This window comes from Triturus cristatus, chromosome 7 (genome assembly GCF_964204655.1).
Source record: "Triturus cristatus chromosome 7, aTriCri1.1, whole genome shotgun sequence".
In the NCBI taxonomy this organism is placed as follows: domain Eukaryota; kingdom Metazoa; phylum Chordata; class Amphibia; order Caudata; family Salamandridae; genus Triturus; species Triturus cristatus.
The window spans coordinates 440372802-440398275 of record NC_140590.1 but is presented as its reverse complement, the minus strand read 5'-3'; the positions used below and the strand labels follow the sequence as shown (position 1 = coordinate 440398275).

General features: G+C 48.1%; 1 protein-coding gene across 1 annotated transcript; it reads left to right on the top strand.

Moving 5' to 3' along the window:
- Positions 1-11276: 11276 nt before the first annotated feature.
- LOC146809897 (uncharacterized) lies at positions 11277-25068 on the top strand. Its single transcript, XM_085614920.1, has 3 exons — positions 11277-11709; positions 12006-12465; positions 24957-25068. The coding sequence occupies exons 1-3, from the start codon at positions 11277-11279 to the stop codon at positions 25066-25068; spliced, it is 1005 nt and encodes a 334-aa protein (XP_085471046.1).
- Positions 25069-25474: the final 406 nt, after the last annotated feature.

Below are 25474 nucleotides of genomic sequence, written 5' to 3'. Positions count from 1 at the left end.
GACCGGTTTCTGGCTAATCAGCTGTCATCAGCCAGGCTAGCTTGAATCCAGTGGCACAGTGAGCAAGGGACCCACGTCTGGGCATGCCCTGCCAACTTAGGGCAAACAAAGCACAACCAAAGGGGATGATGGACGGACTGTTGAACATTGCAAGCACTCACCCCCAGTCAACTGATCTGGGTTTAATCCATCATCATTCTTTAGCTCACTCAGCCACCCCATTTCAGACATGGCCATATGCAAATCAGTCTGACCCTGTGCCTCATGGGAACAGTGCAGCCCGAACTGCCAAACCATGTCTTCCCTGGACCAGAAACAAGCTTTCTGGGGCCGGTTTCTGGCTAATCAACTGTCATCAGCCAGGCTAGCTTGAATCCAGTGGCAAAGTGAGTAAGGGACCCACTTCTGGGCATACCCTGCCAACTTAGGGCAAGCAAAGCAAACCCAAAGGGGATGATGGTCGGAGTGTTGAACATTGCCAGTACTCACCCCCAGTCAACTGATCTGGCTGTAATCCATCATCATTCTTTAGCTCACTCCGCCACCCCAGTTCAGACATGGCCACAAGCAAATCAGTCTGACCTTGTGCCTCATGGGAACAGTCCAGGCCGAACTGCCATGCCATGTCTTCCCTGGACCAGAAACAAGCATCCTGAGACCAGTTTCTGGCTAATCAGCCATCATCAGCCAGGCTAGCTTGAATCCAGTGGCAAAGTGAGCAAGAGACCCACGTCTGGGCATACCCTGCCAACTTAGGTCGAACAAAGCAAAACCAAAAGGGATGATGGACGGAGTGTTAACATTGCAAGCACTCACCCCCAGTCAACTGATCTGGGTTTGATCTATCATCATTCTTTAGCTCACTCCGCCACCCCAGTTCAGAAATGGCCATATGCAAATCAGTCTGACCCTGTGCCTCATGGGAACAGTCCAGACCGAACTGCCAAGCCATGTCTTCCCTTGACCAGAAACAAGCATCCTGGGACCGGTTTCTGGGTAATCAGCCGTCATCAGCTAGGCTAGCTTGAATCCACTGGTAAAGTGAGCAAGAGACCCACTTCTGGGCATACCCTGCCAACTTTGGTCGAACAAAGCAAAACCAAAGGTGATTATGGACGAATTGTTGAACATTACAAGCACTCACCCCCAGTCAACTGATCTGGGTTTAATACATCATCATTCTTTAGCTCACTCCGCCACCCCAGTTCAGACATGGCCATATGCAAATCAGTCGGACCCTGTGCCTCATGGCGACAGTCCAGCCTGAACTGCCAAGCCATGTCTTCCCTGGACCGGAAACAAGCATCCTGGTACCGGTTTCTGGCTAATCAGCCGTCATCAGCCAGGCTAGCTTGAATCCAGTGGCAAAGTGAGCAAGGGACCTACATCTGGGCATAACCTGCCAACTTAGGGCGAACAAAGCAAAACCAAATGGGATGATGGACGGAGTGTTAAACATTGCAAGCACTCACCACCAGTCAACTGATCAGGGTTTAATCCATCAATATTCTTTAACTCACTCCGCCACCCCAGTTCAGACATGGCCATATGCAAACCAGTTTGACCCTGTGCCTCATGGTTACAGCCCACCCCGAACTGCCAAGCCATGTCTTCCCCGGACTGAAAACAATCATCCTGGTACCGGTTTCTGGCTAATCAGCCGTCATCAGCCAGGCTAGCGTGAATCCAGTGGCAAAGTGAGCAAGGGACCCACGTCTGGGCATGCCCTGCCAACTTAGGGCGAACAAAGCAAAACCAAAGGGGATGATGGACGGAGTGTTAAACATTGCAAGCACTCACCCCCAGTCAACTAATCTGGGTTTAATCCATCACTATTATTTAGCTCACTCTGCCACCCCAGTTCAGACATAGCCATATGCAAATCAGACTGACCCTGTGCCTCATGGGAACAGTCAGCCCGAACTGCCAAGCCATGTCTTCCCTGGACCGGAAACAAGCTTTCTGAGGCCGGTTTCTGGCTAATCAACTGTCATCAGCCAGGCTAGCTTGAATCCAGTGGCAAAGTGAGTAGGGGACCCACTTCTGGGCATACCCTGCCAACTTAGGGCAAGCAAAGCAAACCCAAAGGGGATGATGGTCGGAGTGTTGAACATTGCCAGTACTCACCCCCAGTCAACTGATCTGGCTGTAATCCATCATCATTCTTTAGCTCACTCCGCCACCCCAGTTCAGACATGGCCACAAGCAAATCAGTCTGACCTTGTGCCTCATGGGAACAGTCCAGGCCGAACTGCCATGCCATGTCTTCCCTGGACCAGAAACAAGCATCCTGAGACCAGTTTCTGGCTAATCAGCCATCATCAGCCAGGCTAGCTTGAATCCAGTGGCAAAGTGAGCAAGAGACCCACGTCTGGGCATACCCTGCCAACTTAGGTCGAACAAAGCAAAACCAAAAGGGATGATGGACGGAGTGTTAACATTGCAAGCACTCACCCCCAGTCAACTGATCTGGGTTTGATCTATCATCATTCTTTAGCTCACTCCGCCACCCCAGTTCAGAAATGGCCATATGCAAATCAGTCTGACCCTGTGCCTCATGGGAACAGTCCAGACCGAACTGCCAAGCCATGTCTTCCCTTGACCAGAAACAAGCATCCTGGGACCGGTTTCTGGGTAATCAGCCGTCATCAGCTAGGCTAGCTTGAATCCACTGGTAAAGTGAGCAAGAGACCCACTTCTGGGCATACCCTGCCAACTTTGGTCGAACAAAGCAAAACCAAAGGTGATTATGGACGAATTGTTGAACATTACAAGCACTCACCCGCAGTCAACTGATCTGGGTTTAATACATCATCATTCTTTAGCTCACTCCGCCACCCCAGTTCAGACATGGCCATATGCAAATCAGTCGGACCCTGTGCCTCATGGCGACAGTCCAGCCTGAACTGCCAAGCCATGTCTTCCCTGGACCGGAAACAAGCATCCTGGTACCGGTTTCTGGCTAATCAGCCGTCATCAGCCAGGCTAGCTTGAATCCAGTGGCAAAGTGAGCAAGGGACCTACATCTGGGCATAACCTGCCAACTTAGGGCGAACAAAGCAAAACCAAATGGGATGATGGACGGAGTGTTAAACATTGCAAGCACTCACCACCAGTCAACTGATCAGGGTTTAATCCATCAATATTCTTTAACTCACTCCGCCACCCCAGTTCAGACATGGCCATATGCAAACCAGTTTGACCCTGTGCCTCATGGTTACAGCCCACCCCGAACTGCCAAGCCATGTCTTCCCCGGACTGAAAACAATCATCCTGGTACCGGTTTCTGGCTAATCAGCCGTCATCAGCCAGGCTAGCGTGAATCCAGTGGCAAAGTGAGCAAGGGACCCACGTCTGGGCATGCCCTGCCAACTTAGGGCGAACAAAGCAAAACCAAAGGGGATGATGGACGGAGTGTTAAACATTGCAAGCACTCACCCCCAGTCAACTAATCTGGGTTTAATCCATCACTATTATTTAGCTCACTCTGCCACCCCAGTTCAGACATAGCCATATGCAAATCAGACTGACCCTGTGCCTCATGGGAACAGTCAGCCCGAACTGCCAAGCCATGTCTTCCCTGGACCGGAAACAAGCTTTCTGAGGCCGGTTTCTGGCTAATCAACTGTCATCAGCCAGGCTAGCTTGAATCCAGTGGCAAAGTGAGTAGGGGACCCACTTCTGGGCATACCCTGCCAACTTAGGGCAAGCAAAGCAAACCCAAAGGGGATGATGGTCGGAGTGTTGAACATTGCCAGTACTCACCCCCAGTCAACTGATCTGGGTTTAATCCATCATCATTCTTTAGCTCACTCCGCCACCCCAGTTCAGACATGGCCACAAGCAAATCTGTCTGACCTTGTGCCTCATGGGAACAGTCCAGGCCGAACTGCCATGCCATGTCTTCCGTGGACCGGAAACAAGCATCCTGAGACAAGTTTCTGGCTAATCAGCCATCATCAGCCAGGCTAGCTTGAATCCAGTGGCAAAGTGAGCAAGGGACCCACGTCTGGGCATACCCTGCCAACTTAGGTCGAACAAAGCAAAACCAAAAGGGATGATGGACGGAGTGTTAACATTGCAAGCACTCACCCCCAGTCAACTGATCTGGGTTTGATCTATCATCATTCTTTAGCTCACTCCGCCACCCCAGTTCAGAAATGGCCATATGCAAATCAGTCTGACCCTGTGCCTCATGGGAACAGTCCAGACCGAACTGCCAAGCCATGTCTTCCCTTGACCAGAAACAAGCATCCTGGGACCGGTTTCTGGGTAATCAGCCGTCATCAGCTAGGCTAGCTTGAATCCACTGGTAAAGTGAGCAAGAGACCCACTTCTGGGCATACCCTGCCAACTTTGGTCGAACAAAGCAAAACCAAAGGGGATGATGGACGGAGTGTTGAACATTACAAGCACTCACCCCCAGTCAACTGATCTGGGTTTAATCCATCATCATTCTTTAGCTCACTCCGCCACCCCAGTTCAGACATGGCCATATGCAAATCAGTCGGACCCTCTGCCTCATGGGAACAGTCCAGCCTGAACTGCCAAGCCATGTCTTCCCTGGACCGGAAACAAGCATCCTGGTACCGGTTTCTGACTAATCAGCCGTCATCAGCCAGGCTAGCTTGAATCCAGTGGCAAAGTGAGCAAGGGACCCACGTCTGGGCATACCCTGCCCACTTAGGGCAAACAAAACAAAACCAAAGGGAATGATGGATGGAGTGTTAAAGATTGCAAGCACTCACCATCAGTCAATTGATATGGGTTTAATCCATCATCATTCTTTAGCTCACTCTGCCACCCCAGTTCAGACATGGCCATATGCAAATCAGTCTGACCCTGTGCTTCATGGGAACAGTCCAGCCTGAACTGCCAAGCCATGTCTTCCCTGGTCTGGAAACAAGCATCCTGGTACTGGTTTCTGGCTAATCAGCCATCATCAGCCAGGCTAGCTCGAATCCAGTGGCAAAGTGAGCAAGGGACCTATGTCTGGGCATAACCTGCCAACTTAGGGCGACCAAAGCAAAACCAAAGGGGATGATGGACGGAGTGTTTGAGATTGTAAGCACTCACCCCCAGTCAACTGATCTGGGTTTAATCCATCATCATTCTTTAGCTCACTCCGCCACCCCAGTTCAGACATAGCCATATGCAAATCAGTCTGAGCCTGTGCCTCATGGGAACAGTGCAGCCCGAACTGCCAAGCCATGTCTTCCCTGGACCGGAAACAAGCATCCTGGGACCGGTTTCTGGCCAATCGCTGTCATCAGCCAGGCTAGCTTGAATCCATTGGCAAAGTGAGTAAGGGACCCACGTCTGGGCATACCCTGCCAACTTAGGTCGAACAAAGCAAAACCAAAAGGGATGATGGACGGAGTGTTAACATTGCAAGCACTCACCCCCAGTCAACTGATCTGGGTTTGATCTATCATCATTCTTTAGCTCACTCCGCCACCCCAGTTCAGAAATGGCCATATGCAAATCAGTCTGACCCTGTGCCTCATGGGAACAGTCCAGACCGAACTGCCAAGCCATGTCTTCCCTTGACCAGAAACAAGCATCCTGGGACCGGTTTCTGGGTAATCAGCCGTCATCAGCTAGGCTAGCTTGAATCCACTGGTAAAGTGAGCAAGAGACCCACTTCTGGGCATACCCTGCCAACTTTGGTCGAACAAAGCAAAACCAAAGGGGATGATGGACGGAGTGTTGAACATTACAAGCACTCACCCCCAGTCAACTGATCTGGGTTTAATCCATCATCATTCTTTAGCTCACTCCGCCACCCCAGTTCAGACATGGCCATATGCAAATCAGTCGGACCCTCTGCCTCATGGGAACAGTCCAGCCTGAACTGCCAAGCCATGTCTTCCCTGGACCGGAAACAAGCATCCTGGTACCGGTTTCTGGCTAATCAGCCGTCATCAGCCAGGCTAGCTTGAATCCAGTGGCAAAGTGAGCAAGGGACCCACGTCTGGGCATACCCTGCCCACTTAGGGCAAACAAAACAAAACCAAAGGGAATGATGGATGGAGTGTTAAAGATTGCAAGCACTCACCATCAGTCAATTGATATGGGTTTAATCCATCATCATTCTTTAGCTCACTCTGCCACCCCAGTTCAGACATGGCCATATGCAAATCAGTCTGACCCTGTGCTTCATGGGAACAGTCCAGCCTGAACTGCCAAGCCATGTCTTCCCTGGTCTGGAAACAAGCATCCTGGTACTGGTTTCTGGCTAATCAGCCATCATCAGCCAGGCTAGCTCGAATCCAGTGGCAAAGTGAGCAAGGGACCTATGTCTGGGCATAACCTGCCAACTTAGGGCGACCAAAGCAAAACCAAAGGGGATGATGGACGGAGTGTTTGAGATTGTAAGCACTCACCCCCAGTCAACTGATCTGGGTTTAATCCATCATCATTCTTTAGCTCACTCCGCCACCCCAGTTCAGACATAGCCATATGCAAATCAGTCTGAGCCTGTGCCTCATGGGAACAGTGCAGCCCGAACTGCCAAGCCATGTCTTCCCTGGACCGGAAACAAGCATCCTGAGACCGGTTTCTGGCCAATCGCTGTCATCAGCCAGGCTAGCTTGAATCCATTGGCAAAGTGAGTAAGGGACCCACGTCTGGGCATACCCTGCCAACTTAGGTCGAACAAAGCAAAACCAAAGGGGATGATGGACTGAGTGTTGAACATTCTAAGCACTCACTCCCAGTCAACTGATCTGGGTTTAATCTATCATCATTCTTTAGCTCACTCTGCCACCCCAGTTCATACATGGCCATATGCAAATCAGTCTGCCCTGTGCCTCATGGGAACAGTCCAGCTCGAACTGCCAAGCCATGTCTTCCCTTGACCAGAAACAAGCATCCTGGGACCGGTTTCTGGGTAATCAGCTGTCATCAGCTAGGCTAGCTTGAATCCAGTGGTAAAGTGAGCAAGAGACCCACGTCTGGGCATACTCTGCCAACTTTGGTCGAACAAAGCAAAACCAAAGGGGTTGATGGACGGAGTGTTGAACATTACAAGCACTCACCCCCAGTCAACTGATCTGGGTTGAATCCATCATCATTCTTTAGCTCACTCCGCCACCCTAGTTCAGACATGGCATTATGCAAATCAGTCTGACCCTGTGCCTCATGGGAACAGTCCAGCCAGAACTGCCAAGCCATGTCTTCCCTGGACCGGAAACAATCATCCTGGGACCAGTTTCTGGTTAATCAGCTGTTATCAGCCAGGCTAGCTTGACTCCAGTGGCAAAGTGAGCAAGGGACCCATGTCTGGGCATACCCTGTTGGCAAGGTATGCCCAGACGTTGGTCCCTTGCTCACTTTGCCACCCACCACAAACAAATTTGACAACAACCTTAGGAAATCTGGAACATAACAAATTGGCTGATGTCACACAATTATAATAAAGAAGATGCATGTGAGGTTGGACAAATACGAATCTCAGTCATCTATTGATTTACATATAAATCATTTTATTTAAACAAAACAACAAAATAAAAGTAGGTACAGGCATGGCGTGTCATCCCTCGACAATTTGTGAATCCCAGCCTGCAAGACAAATAGAAAGATAAGAGTGTGCGTCATGCGTCCATCAAAGGAGAGAGAGAGAAAGAGAGAAAGAGTAGAGAGAGGAAGAGAGAGAGAAAGAAAGAAAGAGTGAGAGAGTGAGGAAGACAGAGAAAGGGTGAAAGAGTGAGAGAGGAAGAGAAATAGAGAAACAGTGAGATACAAGGAAGAGAGAGAGAAAGAGAAAAACAGTGTGAGAGAGAGGAAGAGAGAGAGAAAGAGTGAGACAGAAAGGAAGAGAGAGAGAAAGAAAGAATGAGAGAGAGAGAGGAAGAGACAGAGAAAGAGAGAATGAGTGTGAGAGAGAGAGAGAAAGGAAGAGATAGAGAGTGAGAGAGAGCGAAAGAGTGTGAGTGACAGAAAGAAAGAGATGGAGAGGGAGAGTGAGTGTTGACACTGTGGAGAAAATCCTCCCAGCTCACCTTTCTGCTATCGGTGTGTCTCCAACCATGTGCCGAGACATAGTGCTGCCCTCAAGTTTTGTCATCTGAAACATAGTATAGAATCAGTAATTGCAGAGTACATACAACTGCACACGCATAATTCTCTGTTTTGCCCCTGCGTACCCAGGCTGCTGCACCCCATTGACTCCCACTACCCAGAGGTGTCTGTCTGCCCTGCGCACTCAAGCTGCTGCACCCCATCGACTCCTGCTGCCCAGAGGTGTCTGCCTTCCTCTGCACACCCAGGCTCCTGTTCCCCATGCACTCCCACTGCCCAGAGGTGTCTGCCCACTGCTGTGCACCCAGGCTGCTGCACCCCATCCACTCCCAGTGCCCGGAGGTGACTGCCCATTCCTGCGCACCCATACTGCTGCACCCCATCCACTCCCACTGCCTAGAGGTGTCTGCCTGCTCCTGTGCACCCAGGCTGCTGCACCCCATCCACTCCCACTGCTCGGAGGTGTCTGCCCGCTCTTGTGATCCCAGGCTGCTGCAAAATATCCACTCCCACTGCTCAGAGGTGACTGCCCGCTGCTGCGGAAACAAGCCTCTCTGCTCACCTTCCACCACCGGCGTGTGTGTAAGAGGGTCCACCACATGCCGAAGCAACCTCCTCAGCCATTGTGTACACACTGTCAAGCCGAGCTCACAATTCAGAGTGGGTGTTTTGTTTACCAGGATGGCCACGCATCATCACAGGCTGCACACACGTTCAGATATGGTGGCACTAACTTAGTGGAACTGAAGTCATCGCCTCGTGGCGGGAGGTCCGTGTGGGGGGTCGTCAATCTGTGAATCATAGCCTGCTAGACAAAAAGTAAGATAAGATTGTGTGTCATGCGTAAATCAAAGGAGAGAGAGAGAGAGAGAGAGGAAGAGAGAGAGAGACAGAAAGAAAGAGTGAGAGGAAGACAGAGAGAAAGAGAGAAAGAGTGAGAGAGAGGAAGAGAGAGAGAAACAGTGAGAGAGAGGAAGAGAGAGAGAAACAGAGAAACAGAGTGAGAAAGAGGAGGAGAGAAACAGAGGAAGAGTGAGAGAGAGAGAAAGAGAGAGAAAAAGAGTGAGAGAGAGGAAGAGAGAGAGAAAGAGAGAAATAGTTTGAGAAAGAGGAAGAGAGAAACAGAGGAAGAGTGAGAGAGAGAGAGAGAAAGAGAGAGAGAAAAAGTGAGAGAGAGAGGAAGAGAGAGAGAACGAGAGAGAGAAAGAGAGAAATAGTGTGAGAGAGAGGAAGAGAGAAAGAGTGTGAGGGAGAGAAAGGAAGAGATGGAGAGGGACAGTGAGTGGCCACACTTTGCACAAAACCCTCACAGCTCACCTTTCCGCCACCGGTGTGTCTCCAACCACGTGCCGCGTCATAGTGGAGCCCTCAAGCTCACTCATCTGAAACATAGTACAGAATCAGTATGGCAGAGTACATACGACTGCGCACGCCTAAATCGCTGTCCCGCCTTTGTGCATCCAGGCTGCTGCACCCCATCCACTGCCCAGAGGTGTCTGCCTGCCGCTGAGCACCCAGGCTGCTGCACCCCATCCACTTCCACTGCCCAGAGGTGACTGCCCTCCGCTGCGCACCCAGGCTGCTGCACCACATCCACTCTCACTGCCCGGAGGTGACTACCTGCCACTGCGCACCCAGGCTGCTGCACCACATCCACTCCCACTGCCCGAAGGTGACTGCCCGCCGCTGCGCAAACAAGCCTCTCTGCTCACCTTTCGCAACCTGCATGTAGAAATGAGGGCCTATCACGTGCTGCTGCAAGCCCCAAGCCCAGGGCCGGTGGACAGGGCACCCAGCATATCATGCAGCCCCGCTCCGCAGGCCACCAGGTCTCACATTTGGTGTTGCGTCTTGATTTTACCATGGCAGAGGACATACCAGTGCACCCACCATCATCGCAGGTTGCACACCCGCTCAGCCATTGCGGTGCCACTAACTCTGTGACCAGTGAGACCACGCCACGTGGCAGTAGGCCCCCGATGTTTGATGGCTCAGGCCTACACTGCAGTCCAGCAGGGCACACAAAACTTGACCTGTCCGGACCACCGGGATGGGGCATCATCGCAGGTTGCACACCCACTCAGCACTTACAGTGCCCCTACCTCAGTGCACCTAAAGTCACCATCCCATGGCGGTGTGACTGTGCTGGCCGCAGTGCATCCGGTGCCACCAAGTCTGAAATGGAAATGGCGTGGAGCACGTGCGCCCGGTCCCTTTTATTGGCAGGGTCACGTGTCCTGTGACTGCCTCTGCTTGATGGGTGTGGTGTGGGTGTAAACCAGCCATCAGGGAGTGTCTGTGGTGTACTGACAACTAAACCTGTGAGTAGCAGATCACTACAATGAAAATCTGGGCCATGTAGCATTGTTATCCCTTCCTGTATGTGTAAGCAGAGTGGGCTGGGCTGGCCTGGCGTTTGCCAGTCCTGCGTGAGGCTGTGAGCAATGACTCCGAAGCTCTGGGCATGGTTCTGTCCTGGGCTTTATGAGGAATCAACTGATGCGGGTGTCACTGTTGTAGTGCTGCCGCCACCCGGGCCGCAAGCGCCAATGTGTTACCCTGTGACCCAAGTCCCAAAAAATGGCCAACATGGAAGGTAGGGGGAATCACTGACCCTACATTCATCCATACTTCCACACATGAAAGATCGTGCACATGACATATTTGTGTGGATATGAATGTTTATTGCACATTCAGTGGAGTGTTGCAGCTGTAGCAATACAGGGCCATGCAAAGCCCAAATTTCCGTTTTTGGCACATGGAGGGCAGCCAGTTAGAGCCAAGCTTGTGCTCGGGGGTTAGGTTCTGCCAACATATGTACTTATCCAATCACTCCGCCAATTCCGAAGCACTTATAAATTCACTATATACTCTCCTTGCAGTACTCTAATGATCCAGGGCCATATGTAGGTAGAATGGAATTTGCGAATCGGAAATTGCGATTTTTCGCGAATCGCAAAATCCGAATCGCAAATAGCTATGTAGGTAGATTTTAGCGAATAATTAGCGATGCGCAAAAATTCGCAGAATTATTTTGCGATTACCCTAATAGCGATTCCTTAATTGCGAGAACGCTATTAAGGAATCGCAAATCTGGGAATCTGCAATTCAGGTGCAGAATGATGACATCACAACCAGGAAGTGTGACTGCCCATGCTGCACCTGATTGCCAGCAGCTGTGTGTGAGCCAGTAGCTGTTTTAGAGCCTGTGTGGAGAGGAGAACAGTGAAGCTCTGCATTTGAAAACCAGTCAAATGGATTCCCAGGGGACTGAAAAGCAGCAGGAGGAAAAATCAAGGAAGAGGAAACAGAAATTCAGTGAGAGGGAGCTGGAGGTCCTCACACAGGAGGTGGTCAGCAACCATGATCTCCTATTTGGGAAAAGTTCCCTGAGAGTACCTGAGGCCAGAAAGCGCAAGATTTGGAGTGACATCCAAGAGAAAGTGAATGCCATTGGTGTCACACACCGCAGTGTGGAGGACCTACGTAAAAGATGGTATGACATGCGGCAGAGGTCAAAGGAGAGGGTGGCAACAAGACTGGCAGAGGCTAAAAAAACCGGTGGGGGCCCTTCCACTGCAACCGAACCGACACCCCTGGAGGAGCTGGTGGAGGGCACACTGCAGCCTGAGAGCGTGAGTGGAGTGGCTGACCTGGACAGCTCAGAACACCCAGACACCAGACAAGGTAAGGTGCATGGCAAGACCCCCTGCTACATCCCCAAACCACCCACATCCCCCAAAAGGCAACCTGACTGCAACTCCAGTAAATGTCACACAGCACACACAGTAATGCATTATGGGAAACGTAGTCACATGCACTGATAACTGTGCCAGTGAGACACAGACAGGTGGAATAGGAAGGACTCCATCATGCAGAGATAGAAATAGACCGATAGTACCCATGAGATTCTATTGCTTGAAACTAATGCATGACAAATACCACACAGGACACAGTACTAATGTGTGTCATTTAATCCACAGCACCACCACCAACACAGGATAGTGAGGCTGAATGTGAGCCAACAGTTGAGATGGAGGACCAGGCATGCCAGAAGGATCAGGGCGCAGCCACAACTGCCGACACAGCACCATGCAGGCGTCGCATAATTGTCCCACCACTACCACTGTTGGAGACACAGGCACCAGACACAGCAGAGGAGCAACAGCCAGTGCACAGGCAGCGTGCAGGACTGCAACAAACACAGTCCCCTGAACAATCAAGAGTAGGGAGAGGGATGAGACGCAGGGAACGGCCGTCCACCAGCACTGCTCCTGTTGAAGAGGACACGGTGTTCTCGGGCCTGGAGGGCAGCATGCTGAAGCAGCAGCGCCTGCAAGTGAAGGGAATCAGGTCAATACAACGGCAGCTGACAGCACATAACCACAACATGACCGAGTTGCGCGCAGGAGTGATGGCCATGACTGGTGCATTGGAGGGACTGTGCAGGGAGACAGCGAGGGACAGGGCAGCGCGGCGCCGGGACAGACATCGCCTTCACACACGGCTGGACCTATACACAAGGGCTGTGAACCGCCACACAACCGCCACATCCTTGCTGGCCAGAAGATGTGTTGGCATGCAGCGCGAGATGGCCCACTGCTGCCAGGACGTGGGCAGTGTCTTGGTGCAGGTCACACATGCGGTGGACCAGATGCGCGCAACCGCCACAGGTGGCATAGGTGCACTTGCAGCCACGGACACTGATGAACAATCGAGCAGGAGCAGCATCACTCCCCCAATACCACAGGAAAGACGCAGGAGTGCACGACAGAGCACAGTGGAGGATGAGTCAAGGGAGGGCACAGCGCGCACACAGCGAGGCGCACCAGGCCGTGCACGTAGGAGGTGAAGGGACACAAGGGACTAATGGCCATGTGTGATGCAACACAGTCCATGTAGACTCAGTGTCTGTTGTTACTCTTTGCACTGTGACACAAACAAGTGCATGCAGGGACTTTAACGTCACAACGTGAGATCACTCAATGCCTGATGACACAGAAATAAACATCCCTGTCAGTCACCAATCAGTGTCATTGTGTCATCATTACTCACTTAGAAGTAGTTTTGGGTGATCTCATCACGTCTCATACGTCCGGCAGCTGCACCAGCACCTCCTGCGGGAGCGCGATGTGGTGCTGCTCCATCCTCATCTGATGATTCAGAGTCTGTCAGGTCCACTGGGGTTCCTTTCTTGGTAGCGATGTTGTGTAGCATTGCACAGGCAACCACTATTTTGCAACACGTCTCAGGGCTGTACTGTAGCGCTCCACCACTCTTATGGAGGCATCGAAAACGGCTCTTTAGGATTCCAAATGTCCTCTCAATGGCACAGCGTGTAGCTCTGTGTGCGCTGTTGTACCCCCTCTCACCTGCAGTTGATGGATTCAGGTACGGTGTGAGGATGTAGTCTCGTACAGCATACGCACTGTCACCTGCGGGGCATAAGCAGATTAATGTTCAATAGTGTCCTGCCACTGCATCACTCTACTGCCTCTGTGTGTGTTTAACAGGCATTTACCTAGCAGATAGCCCTCTCCAAAATCACCATTTGTGAGTCTGCGATGTAATGCACAGTGGCGAAACATGAATGAGTCGTGTGTGCTTCCAGGGTATTTGGCCACAATATCAGTGATTAAGTGTTGGGCATTGCACACTACCTGGATGTTCAGGGAATGATATGACTTTCTGTTGCGAAATACATACTCATTATGTGAGGGGGGTGAAATAGCGATATGTGTCCCATCTATGCAGCCAATGACATGGGGGAATTGTGCAATTTGGTAGAAATCTTGCTTGGTCTGATCCAGTGCCTGTGCTGTGCTAGGAAATTGTATGTGGTGATGCAGCCTCTGTACCATTGCATCCAGGAAAGCGTGGAAGAAGCGCGAAAGTGCACTTTGGGAGACACCTCCTGCTGTGGCAATGACCCCCTGGAAACTACCTGATGCCAGGAGGTGCAGTGAGCACAGCACCTGTACATGGGTGGGAATGGAGTGTGCCCTGCGTGTGGGGTGGTCAAGTATGGGTGTCAGTTCAGCAATTAAATCCAGGATGCTGTCTGGGTGCAGCCTGTAGTTGACATGGATCTCCTCATCGGTCACTTGGAAGAGGGTGATGCGTGCTCTGTAGATCCTTTCCTGGCGTCTCCGTCTCTGTGTGGCATCCCTGATTCGCAGCCTCCTGGCTATCACGTACAGCCCAGCCATGGTGGAAAGGCCCTGTGGCATTGTGGGCCTGTTTAAATAGGTTGCAGTAGGTTACCACCTGCTCAGTGTTGATGGTAATTGGGAAGTGCAAAATTGCGAATTTTGCATAATCGCTATTTGCGAGTTTTCTGAACATGTTATTTTGCGCAATCGCTATTTGCGAGTTCGGTAACAGCGATTTTCGCTAATACTGGTGCGCAGACTGCGATTACGCTGATTTATTCGCAGACTCCACTTTCCGCAAAATAGCTAATCGCTAAATTAGCGATTCGCACAGCTCTTCTGCGTATACCTTTCCTACATGGCTCAAGTATGTTTTGCGATCGCAAACACCCAGATTCCTGCGAATCGCACTGTTTGCGATCGCAAAACTGTTTCCTACATATGGCCCCTAGTCTCTACCTATGTACTTATACAATGACCGAGACAAAGTTACATAACCAAAGTTTTCCCCACTGCCAGAGGTAACATGGTTACGAGCGCTGTTCACAGCAGGATGTAATGTGGTAGGGCCCAGGGGCAGCATCATGCATATATAATGAACACACGGACACAGTTACATAGATAGTGGAGCAGGGTACGGGCACGTGCGCTCGGCCCCTTTTTATTACCAGGGTCACATGCCCAGTGAAGTCTGTGCTGGATGCGTGTGGGGTGAGTGGATGCCAGCCCTCAGGGAATGGTTGGTGCTGGAAACAAGTACAACAGTAATCATCGGATCACACACAGAGATTCGATCATAAAGGGTCCATGACTTGTGCTGCACTAAGGTAGGGGCACCAGATGTGAAAAAATACACAAAAGATTTTAGCATAAAGGGTTCATGACTTGTGGTAAACTGAGGTAGGGGCAGAAGATCTGAAATCATCCACAAAAGATTCTATCATAAAGGGTCCATGAGGAGTTGTGGTGCACTGAGGTAGGGGCATCAGAAGCATTCCACGTGTGCACAGCTAGCCATGATGCGTGGTCCGGGAGGGACGCACTGGTAGCAATGTCTGTTGCCTACTGGACTGCGTCATCTGCAATCACAACTCGATCTGAATTGTGAGCCCTGATGTCCGCAATGTAGATCGAAGGCAGTAGTCAGCACAGACATCGAGGAATGCTTTTTGTCACTTCCTCTTGACAAAATCCGAGGACATACAGTACAATTCTGTCTGCAAATAATAAATCATATCTCAATGTAAATTGTGAGCACTGCTGACCACAGTGTGGGCGTATGGAACAAAAGATGAAATATGTATTGGCTACATTGTCAAAATATGTAGGTTTCAGGGACGTTATAGCTAGTTGCCTACTGGACTCTGAAATTAATGAATCAAGACTGAGTTTGAATTGTGAGCCCTGCTAACCACACTGTAGGCCAGAGGCAGTGGCCAGGAAGGACAGACAGCCACGTGGCATTGACTTGAGCTGCACAGTTAGTGGCATCAGAAGCATTCAGCGTGTGCGGAGCCTGTGATGATGCATGGTCCAGGCAGGCCGCACTGGTAGCAATGTCTTTTGTCTAATGAATTCTGCCTTAATAAGGGTACGTGGTGATGACCTATAGTGCACTGAGTTAGTAGCACCTGAAGCACTCAGAATGTGCGCACCCTGCGATGATGCGTGGTCCGGGTGGGTCGCACTGGTAGCAATGTCTTTTGTCTAATGAATTCTGCCTTAATAAGGCCACGTGGCATTGACTTATGGTGCACTGAGTTAGTGGTAGCTCTGGCGCTCAGCGTGTACACAGCCTGCGATTATGCGTAGTCTAGGCGGGCCACACTGGGAGCAATGTGGCTTGCCTACTGGACTGCGTCATCTGCAATTGCGACTCCATCTGAATTGTGAGCCTTGCTGTCCGCAGTGTAGATCGAAGGCAGTAGTCTGTAGAGACATAACTCTGCAGTCCTGTGCCGCTGTGCTCGCAGGGGGCCTGTGTCGAGGAGGCCCGTGATCTTGGCGGCAGTCATGTGGCAGGTTGAGTGCTGCTGCTCTGGCAGACGTGTTGGCCTTCACACAAGTGAACCATGCCCAGAGCCCCAGCCTATTTATTCACACTTCTACGCTGCAGTGGCATACGTTGGACCAGCCCACTGCGCTTCAGATTACAGGGGACGCCGACACAGGTACATGACCAAGATCTTCCCCACTGCCTGAGGTAACACTGTCCACAACACTACAATCACCAGCAGTATATGTACACATAGTGAGGTCTGTCCAGCACATCACCGCTACACTTGGTATTGGGTGCATTATTATTGGTGGGTGACTTGCGTCCTTCACACATGTTTGGTTGCCACATCTCACAACAATCAGCTATTGTGTGGCTGAGGGGTCATGTCGTTTTTGGTAGTTCTGCTTTCCTGTTGGGAGCTGCCTCGGTGGTAGTAGGGTGGTGGGGTGGTCCGGAGGGAAGGTCCTGAGGGCGGTGGCAGTGTGTTTTGTGACCTTCTTGGGTGTCGGAGGTGCATGATCAGTAGCTCAATTACATGTGTTGGTCTTCAGATGTGAATCTGGGCTGGGCTCCCTTTCACACTGTAGGTAGTCATCCTACTTTACACCAGTAAAAGGCAGATGTTACATTCCTACTACTAACGCAGCCTATCGCCTGTTTTTGGATCGCTCCGCAGATTTGGCTGCGTGTTGAAAATATCGGGAAGTGGTATTTCCATGTTATTTTTGCACAGGAACACCTACTCTGCATATTATTAGCGTTAGTTGTTGCTCTCATTTGTGGCAATTTATTTTGCGGAAGCTATTGCTGGAAAACTGGTGATATCGGCTGTTTTCACCAGGTTGAGAATGGAATGATAATTTAAAATCACTGAAAAAAGTATAGGTTTAATGAACATTATAATTAGAAATAAACATTTAAAATACCCTTGAAATTCACTGAAAAAAACATAGATTTCAGGGACATTATAGTTAGAAATTAGCATTTTAAAAACCTTAGAAATTCACTGAATAAACCATAGGTTTCAGGGACGTTTTAGTTAGTTGGACATTTCACTTGTACAAAACCAGAGAAATTTGAAAGGTATAGTTAGTAGAGCTAACTATAACTCGCGCCCCCGCAATGCTCTGCTGAGGACTTCACATATTACATCACTCATGACATGGTCAGTGACATCACTGATGACATCTCAAATGACATCACTCATGACATCACTGATTACATCATCCACGTGATAATCTGATGCACCTCCTCACACCCTAATATAACCTTTGATACACCCACTCTAAAATACAGACTACCATTTTCAAAACCATAGACAAATCAATAGCAGTTACTATATACCCACTGACTAATTCCTCAATCAATCAAACATTTCTACATACTCGTGAGGGTCTCAAGGCACTGGGGGGGCTGCTACTGATCGAACAGCCAGGTCTTGAGTAGCCTCCTGAAGGTCAGCAGATCTTGGGTCTGTCGTAGTCTCAGTGGGAGGGTGTTCCAGGTCTTGGCGGCGAGGTGGGAGAAGGACCTCCCGCCGGTGGTTGTTCTTCGGATGCGTGGGACGGTGGCGAGTGCGAGGCCGGCGAAGCGGAGCTGGCGGTTGGAGATGTAGAGGGAAAACTGTTTGTTGAAGTAGGCTGAGCTGGTCTTGTGCAGTGCCTTGTGTGCGTGGATGAGGAGCTTGAAAGATATCCTCTTGTTGACGGGCAGCCAGTGCAGGTTTCTCAAGTGGGGGGTGATGTGGCCGTGGCGTGGTACATCGAGGATAAGTCATGTCGAGGCGTTTTGGATGCTTTGCAGTCGTTTGATGAGCTTGGTCGGGGCTCCCGGATGGAAGGCGTTTCCGTAGGCGAGTCTCCTGCTGACAAGGGCCTGGGTGACTGTCCTTCTTGTATCTGTCGGGATCCAGCTGTAGATCTTGTGGAGCATAAGGAGGGTGTTGAAGCAGGAGGAGGAGATGGCGTTGACTTGCTTGGTCATGGAGAGCGTTGAGTCGAGGAGGATTCCCAGGTTGCGTGCGTACGTGGTTGGTGGGTGTCGGGGCTGCCCCAGTGCCGTCGGCCATCTGGAGTCGTCCCTGGCTGAAGGGTTGGAGCCGAGGATAAGGACCTCCGTTTTGTCTGTGTTCAGCTTCAGTCGGCTGAGGGAAGAACCCTGGGGTACGCCGCAGATGATCTCAGAGGCTTTGGATCTTAATGGGGGGAGGCGGACGCTCTGGGTTCTGCAGGAGAGGAAGGAGATGGTCCATTACAGGGCTTTGTCTCGGATCCCTACGGCATGGAGGCATGTGCGTAGTGAGCGGTGGCAGACGGTGTCGAAGGCGGCAGAGAGTTCCATGAGGATGAGGGCCGCGGTCCAGCAGTGTCCTGATGTCGTCTGTGGTGGCGATGAGGGCGGTCTCGGTGCTGTGGTTGCTGCGGAACCTTGGCTGGGAGTGGTCCAGGATTCTGTTTTCTTCTAGGTATCGGGTTAGCTGTCTGTTGACGATCTTCTCCATGACCTTGGCCGGGAACGGGATCAGTGAGATGGGCCGGAAGTTCTTGAGGTCTCTAGGATCTGCCTTGGGTTTTTTGAGTAGGGCGTTGATCTCGGCATGCTTCCAGCTTTCTGGGAAGGTCGCGGACTCGAGGGAGAGATTGATGACATTGCACAGGTGGGGTGCGATGGAGCTGCTGGCTTTGTTGAAGATGTGGTGCGGGAATGGGTCTGACAGGGAGCTGGAGTGGATTGTGCTCATGGTCTTGATGGTGTCATCGATGCTCACGCTGGTCCAGGTTAGGAGGGGGTCGTGGTCGATGGTGTGCGGGGAATCTGTTGTGTTGCTGTCTGTAGGGGTTGTCTGGGTGTTGAAGCTGTTGTGGATGTCTGCTATCTTCCAGTGGAAGAAAGTGGCGAGGGAGTCTCACAGGGCTTGCGACGGCAGGATGTCATTGGTGTTGGAGCTGGGGTTTTTTGAGTTTCTTTACAATGTTGAAGAGCTCCTTGCTATTGTGTACGTTGTTGTCGAGGCGGTCTTTGAAGGAGGTCCTCTTGGCAGTCCTGATGAAGTGATGGTGGTTGCGGGTGGGGTCCTTGTGGGCTGCGTGGCTGTTCAGAGTTTGTTCGCTGTGCCATTTCTTCTCTAGTTTCCGGTAGGCTCGCTTGGAGGATAGGAGTTCTGGGGTGAACCAGCTGGCCCTCTTGCTGGTGTCTCTGTGGGGGGTTTCTTCAGCGGGCGAGGGTGTTGGCGCAGTCGTCGATCCAGCGTCCGAGGCTGTGGGCAGCGTCGTCAGTGTTGGAGGGATCGGTGGGTGGGCTGAGAGCGAGATTTGCGTGTAGTTGGTCTGCAGTGATTTTCTAGCTATACACACACATTCATTCATTCACCCATACAGTTACTCACACATGCAGTCACACATCAATACAGCACTATTATATGTACTCATACACCTATACAAACACTCATACACCATCACTCATCCATAGAGTTATTGAAACACCTAGCTAGTCATGTAAAGAATCAAGAAAACTGCCATTTACTCATCTATACAGTTATACATTCACTATCTAACCTATTCATACAGATACTAACATATACTTACTCTCTTATACAATCACTGACACAAGCACACACTCATTTACACAGTCACTCTCACAATTACTCACTCTCACATATAGTCATTTACATACTCCAACACTCACATATACTACCTTTCACATATGTAGCTACTCACACATATACCAGTGAGACATACATTCACTCACCAACACACTGATACACACACTCACTCACCTATACAGCTATTTCTACATGCACTATTGAACCCATACACCCAGTAAATTATCCACTCACACATGTAGGTAGAAAATCACACACAAACACTGAGGCACCCATACAGATACTCATGCAACCAATAAGTAACCCATATAGACAGTCGTATACCTAATAATCAACCCATGCAGCAGCTTAAACAACAACTGAGAGACTGATACAGACATTCACACAGTTTAGTCACTAACCCATGCATTCAGTAAGACACATTTAATCACTAACTTATACAGTCAGTCACACACCCAATTAAATCTTCCACCCACACACTTATACTCTAACTCTTCTTCTTCTTATGCTTTTATTCAGTTTATAAAATACAACCATATAAGCAGAGCAATAAACAAACAATATTTCATAAGCAAAAGCCCCATCATAGCTGTAAAACAAATTATAAATCACAATATTTAAAAACCCATCGCGTTTACAGTCTATAAAAGGGCATCCAAAAATAAATATTTGAACAGAATATTGTTAAAAACCAGATACAATTAAAACCTTGAGGAATTCACAAATTCCACACAATATACTTAAGTGCAAAATAGCCTGCAAAGGGTCCTTGGTGCTCCAGTTTATATGCGTGTACAGACAAGAACACATTGACATGCCTTCTAACATTATATTCTATAAGCTAAGGCGATCATATTAGATAGTTATTGCTTTCCTGGCAGCTATACATTTCAGTATATACAAAGCCACATAAAAACAAATGTCAGGGCCTTCTAGAGATAATACTAACTTCATAGCCATTTTTGTGGATCGAACATTATATTTTAAAAAGATAGGTTTTAAATAAAATGTTCTCAAAAATCGCTAAAACTTACAAAACAGTAAAAAATGACAACAACTTTGTCTTGACGTGTTATCACATGGGCACAAGGAATTGGTACCATATTTCATTTGCGGAAATGCCACTAAATGGTGAACAATTCCTAGTCTAAGACGAGTTAAGACAAATCTGTGTGAATTACGAGTAACAGTAGATAGATAGGTCTGGAAACCACTGTTTAAGTCTAAATCCCGATAAAAAATAACGGTTGATAGCTTCCTAGATGACCTTTCTCTTATCTCCTTCTTATGTAATAAAAACCTCGCTTTTAACTCTTTTTTTAGGGATTAAAGCTGCGAACTCGGGTTCAAGGAAAATGTCACATTCAAATAAGAGATGATACCAATATTGGATGTATTTGAGCCACGGGATTCGATTAAAATGGTCAAGCCTCAAGCAATCTTTAATGATTGCTTGAGTAAATAATGTTTCTGACTTTGACCAAATCGAACGCCAAAGAGCCAGAGGACGTAATGCAGCTATATCAGAGATGTATTCGATTTCCACTTCCTCGTGAACTAATTCTGTTGATGCTGAGGGTGGGACGCAGAGAAGTTTCTTAAGGAACCTATTTTCATCTTGCTGCAAAATTGGGCTACATTTGTGACCCCATACACCCGCTCCATAAAGTGCGGATGAGACACATCTGGCGTTGTAAATCGCCATCATGTCTCTAATTCGTCTTGCCCCTAATTTAGATGAAAATTTAAATATACTGTTAGTGTTCCTACTCATTTTGAGGCTGATGTTATCATGTTCTTGTGTCCATTTCCCATCCCCCGCGAACGTTAAACCAAGGTAACAAAATGTTTTAACTGTTTGCATCTTTACATTATCGATAAAAAAAGATGACCCCCTGATTTAGTTTTCTTCCCACAGGTCATCACAAAAGTCTTGGTTTTATTTATTATAAGTTTTCTGCTTTCAATAAAAGAAGTAAACTCATTAATAAGTTGTTGCAAACCAATCTGAGTACGAGACAATAAAACAGCGTCATCCGCATATAATAAAATAGGCACCGCTTTCCCATCTATAAGCGGGGCATCTGCAGAAATCTGGCCAAGGGTTGAGTCGACTTTATTAATAAATAATGAAAATAAAAGTGGTGCCAAAACACAACCCTGGCGGATGCCTCTTGTGGCCCTGAAAAAAGGGGTACATTCACCAGCAGGTCCATTGCGTACTTTCCAAGTTAATTTCTCGTATAACCTTGCTAGGAAATGTACAATTTCATTAGGTGCCCCTAATTCAAGGAAGACGTGCCACAAGATGGCATGATCCACGAGATCAAAAGCACTACTCAGGCCGGCAAAACAAAGATACAGATTTCCTTCCTTGGCAGCAGTGTATTTGTTAATGAGGAGATCAAGGTTAATACACTGTTCTAATGTCCCCAATCCCTTCCTAAATCCATATTGAACTTTTGATAGAATCCCGTTCTCAGTTGCCCATATATACAATCTTTTCAAGATAATTCTACTCATTATTTTGATTGATGCATCTAATAGAGAAATGGGACGATAGTTACACGCCTCAGATTTAGATCCTTTTTTGTACAGAGGGATAATTACAGACTGGCCCCATGATTCCGGGAGGCTCCCTTCTGCTGCTGCATTAAAGAGTCGTACTAGAATTGGGGCCCAGAGATTCATTTTGGTTTTATATAAATCCACCGGCACCCCATCTGGGCCAGGCGCTTTGCCTCCTTTACTACTAATTAAACCCTCATATACTTCATCTAAACTTACTGACAACGGTAATGATAACCATAAAAAATCGTTACACATAATTGGATTTAAAATAGACCTATCAGGGTTAAAAATATTCGAAAAATGTTCAATCCATGCATTACATTCTACATATGAAGTTATTTCTGGTACACTGTCATTTTTCAAAAAAGGGCTGTTAATAGTTTCCCAATGCAATTTACTGTTATTGATATCTGCTGCTAGGTTAAGATTGTTCCAAGCCTCATCTTGGAGTTCTTTGTTCCTATTAGAGACGGCCAATTTATAGTTGATCCGTGAAATTTTGATGGATAAATTATCACGTGGCCTAATGCTCAGGGTGTGTTTTAAATCGTGCAATGTTGTAGTACAGTTTTTATCAAACCACCCTAAAATTGGTACCCTTTTACCATGACTTTTTTTAGTAAATAAGGCTTCTATAATTCCATTAATTCTAACAAAATTATGAAGCAAAGTCTCGGGAGTGACTTCATCACTAAGACAACAGTCTATCTCTGTCCTACACGTCTTTACTACCTCCTTGTGCATTTTCTGGGGATCGATTCCAGCCCATTTTATTCTCATACCATTTGTTCGAGTAGCAGCTACATCATTAATGCAGTCCGAAGCATTAAGTTGCTTATTGCCCCAACATAGTAAAGATATGGAAATGCTGTTATGGTCACTTAAAACCTGTTCCTCAATCCATAAATTAGAAAATTCAGTATTACTGGAGAGTAAGATGTGATCGATATTTGTCTGCGCATTCCTACCGGTAAAAGTCGGGCACTTGGTGTTAACCTTGTTCTTGGTATAATTTAAAAGATCCAGATCAAGTTTTACCATTAATTTTTATTCAGTGCTGTGCCATACTTACAATGCGGAAAATGTAAATGATCAGCTCCATCGTCATCACCGATCTCCTTCCTAAAGCCACAGGAGTTACTCGTAGCCAGGGGGCAGGATTGGATGTTAAAATCACCTGCCCAGAGTATAATGGTCTGTCTACGTGACTGTGTTAATACCCTTTCAATCTCTTTTTCAAGTGGATTTAAGACTCTGTCCCTAGTTGCATCAAAGACATTATTATAGTAATTCACTAATAGAAGATCATTGCCTTTAGTAAATTCTAATCGCAACATCTGACAATGGGTATCTACTGTGGTGTAACTTTTAATCTTACACATAAGTAATTTATTGGATATCAAAATAAGAAGACCACCCTTGGCTCTCCCGGTTATGGATGAAGTTGCATTTAGCCAATGTGAGGTATATCCTTCTATATAAATACTCTCCTTACACCATGTTTCCTGAAGGCAAATGATGTCATAACCTCCAACCAAAATGGTGTATCCAGTTTTTTATAAAGACCTGCAATGTTCCATGTTACTAGATTGTAGCCTGCTTCCAGGACTGGGTCACCTCCCATTATATCGATCAAAGGTACTACAAGTACATTGTTTGGGATAGTTATGACCGACATTACTGGGGGTGTACCCCTGTTAATTATACCTGGTGCATCATCCTTTGCAATACTATTATTAGTTGGTATTGATGGTTCCTGTGCCGACAATACTGGCAAAAGGGTCGATTGCCTACGGTACAACATTACTTCTGTAGCCGTATTGTCTCGTTTTTCCTGTGTAGGCCCAGTATTAGTTTTAACCTTTGCCAATTTAAGTCAGTCATTATGCTCTAGGGAATCAAAGGCCTGGAATCTATTATAAGTTGGTATTGTAAAACGTGGACGAAACATTGAAAATGTTGTTAAACTATGCGCTAATGGATTGTTGTTATCACCGAGTTTATTTTCCAGGAGATGCCTGTAGAAATAACCCGGAGGCAATAGGGTCGTATTGAACTCCCAAGCTGATGGAGGTGGTGCATTGGCAAGGGTAGTTTGGGTCAAATACGGGGATCGAAAGTTAATGATGATACAATCCCCCTCCACATTTTTCTTAAGCGGACCCACCCAACCCACCCGCTGTGTTAATATAATCTGATTAGCTCTCTCCATTGGGAAGCCACATTTAGTGGATAACCAGTGGAGGGATTTGTTTTTTAATGCAGCATGGGTTTCTACTTGGTCCTTTCTTAACTTGGGAACATTTACAAGTACTGCGACATAAGCGCTACATTCTGGGGGTAGATTTATAAAAGCAGGAACCGGGCTAGCATCTTTTCCTGCTTGGACTCTAGTGCCTCTATTAACATCTTCAACTATTGCTGTATTTTCTTGCCTCCAATTACCCTGATCTAAAGAGGGAATTATATTTCTTTCGATCGTTGAAGTGTTTTTGTTTGGAAGACTCTTAGCAGATTGTTCGTTAGTAGGAGCTTTTTTTGGGCTCCTGTTGTTTTTAATCAGCTGGTCCTCCATAATACCTAACCTCATTTCAATATTTGTGACTTTAAGATTAATAGGCCCCAGTAATGATGATAGCGTTGACTCCAATCTTACCCAGAAATTTTCATCACCAACCTCAGTATATCCCACATCAGTTTTGGTACCAGTAGCAGCTATGTGACCCTCATCCTTTTTCCCCTTTTGTCTAATTAGTGTTGATAACGCATTTCGCTGTGTTCGACTACCCTTTCCCTTATGTTTGTTTAAGGGTGGCTCTTTAATGATATGCTTCTGCTTACTTTTTGCTTTTTGCCCTCTCGTTCTTACTGGTGGACTATCGGGCTTGGAGCTATCTAGTAGTATAGGAACGGTACTTAAAAGAACAGCATTCTCATCCTGGCCTGCTGGATCGTCAGTTAGGTGATGGTGCTCCATACTCGCATTCAGCGGCAACATTGGAGGTGTTAAAGAAAGTCTACTAATAAGAGGGGGGAAATCATGAGGTGAGTTATGCTGTGTTGTAGGGATCTCTTGGTTCTGGGAAACTGGAAGCCCAATGTAAGATGACATAAGTATAGAATCAAAAG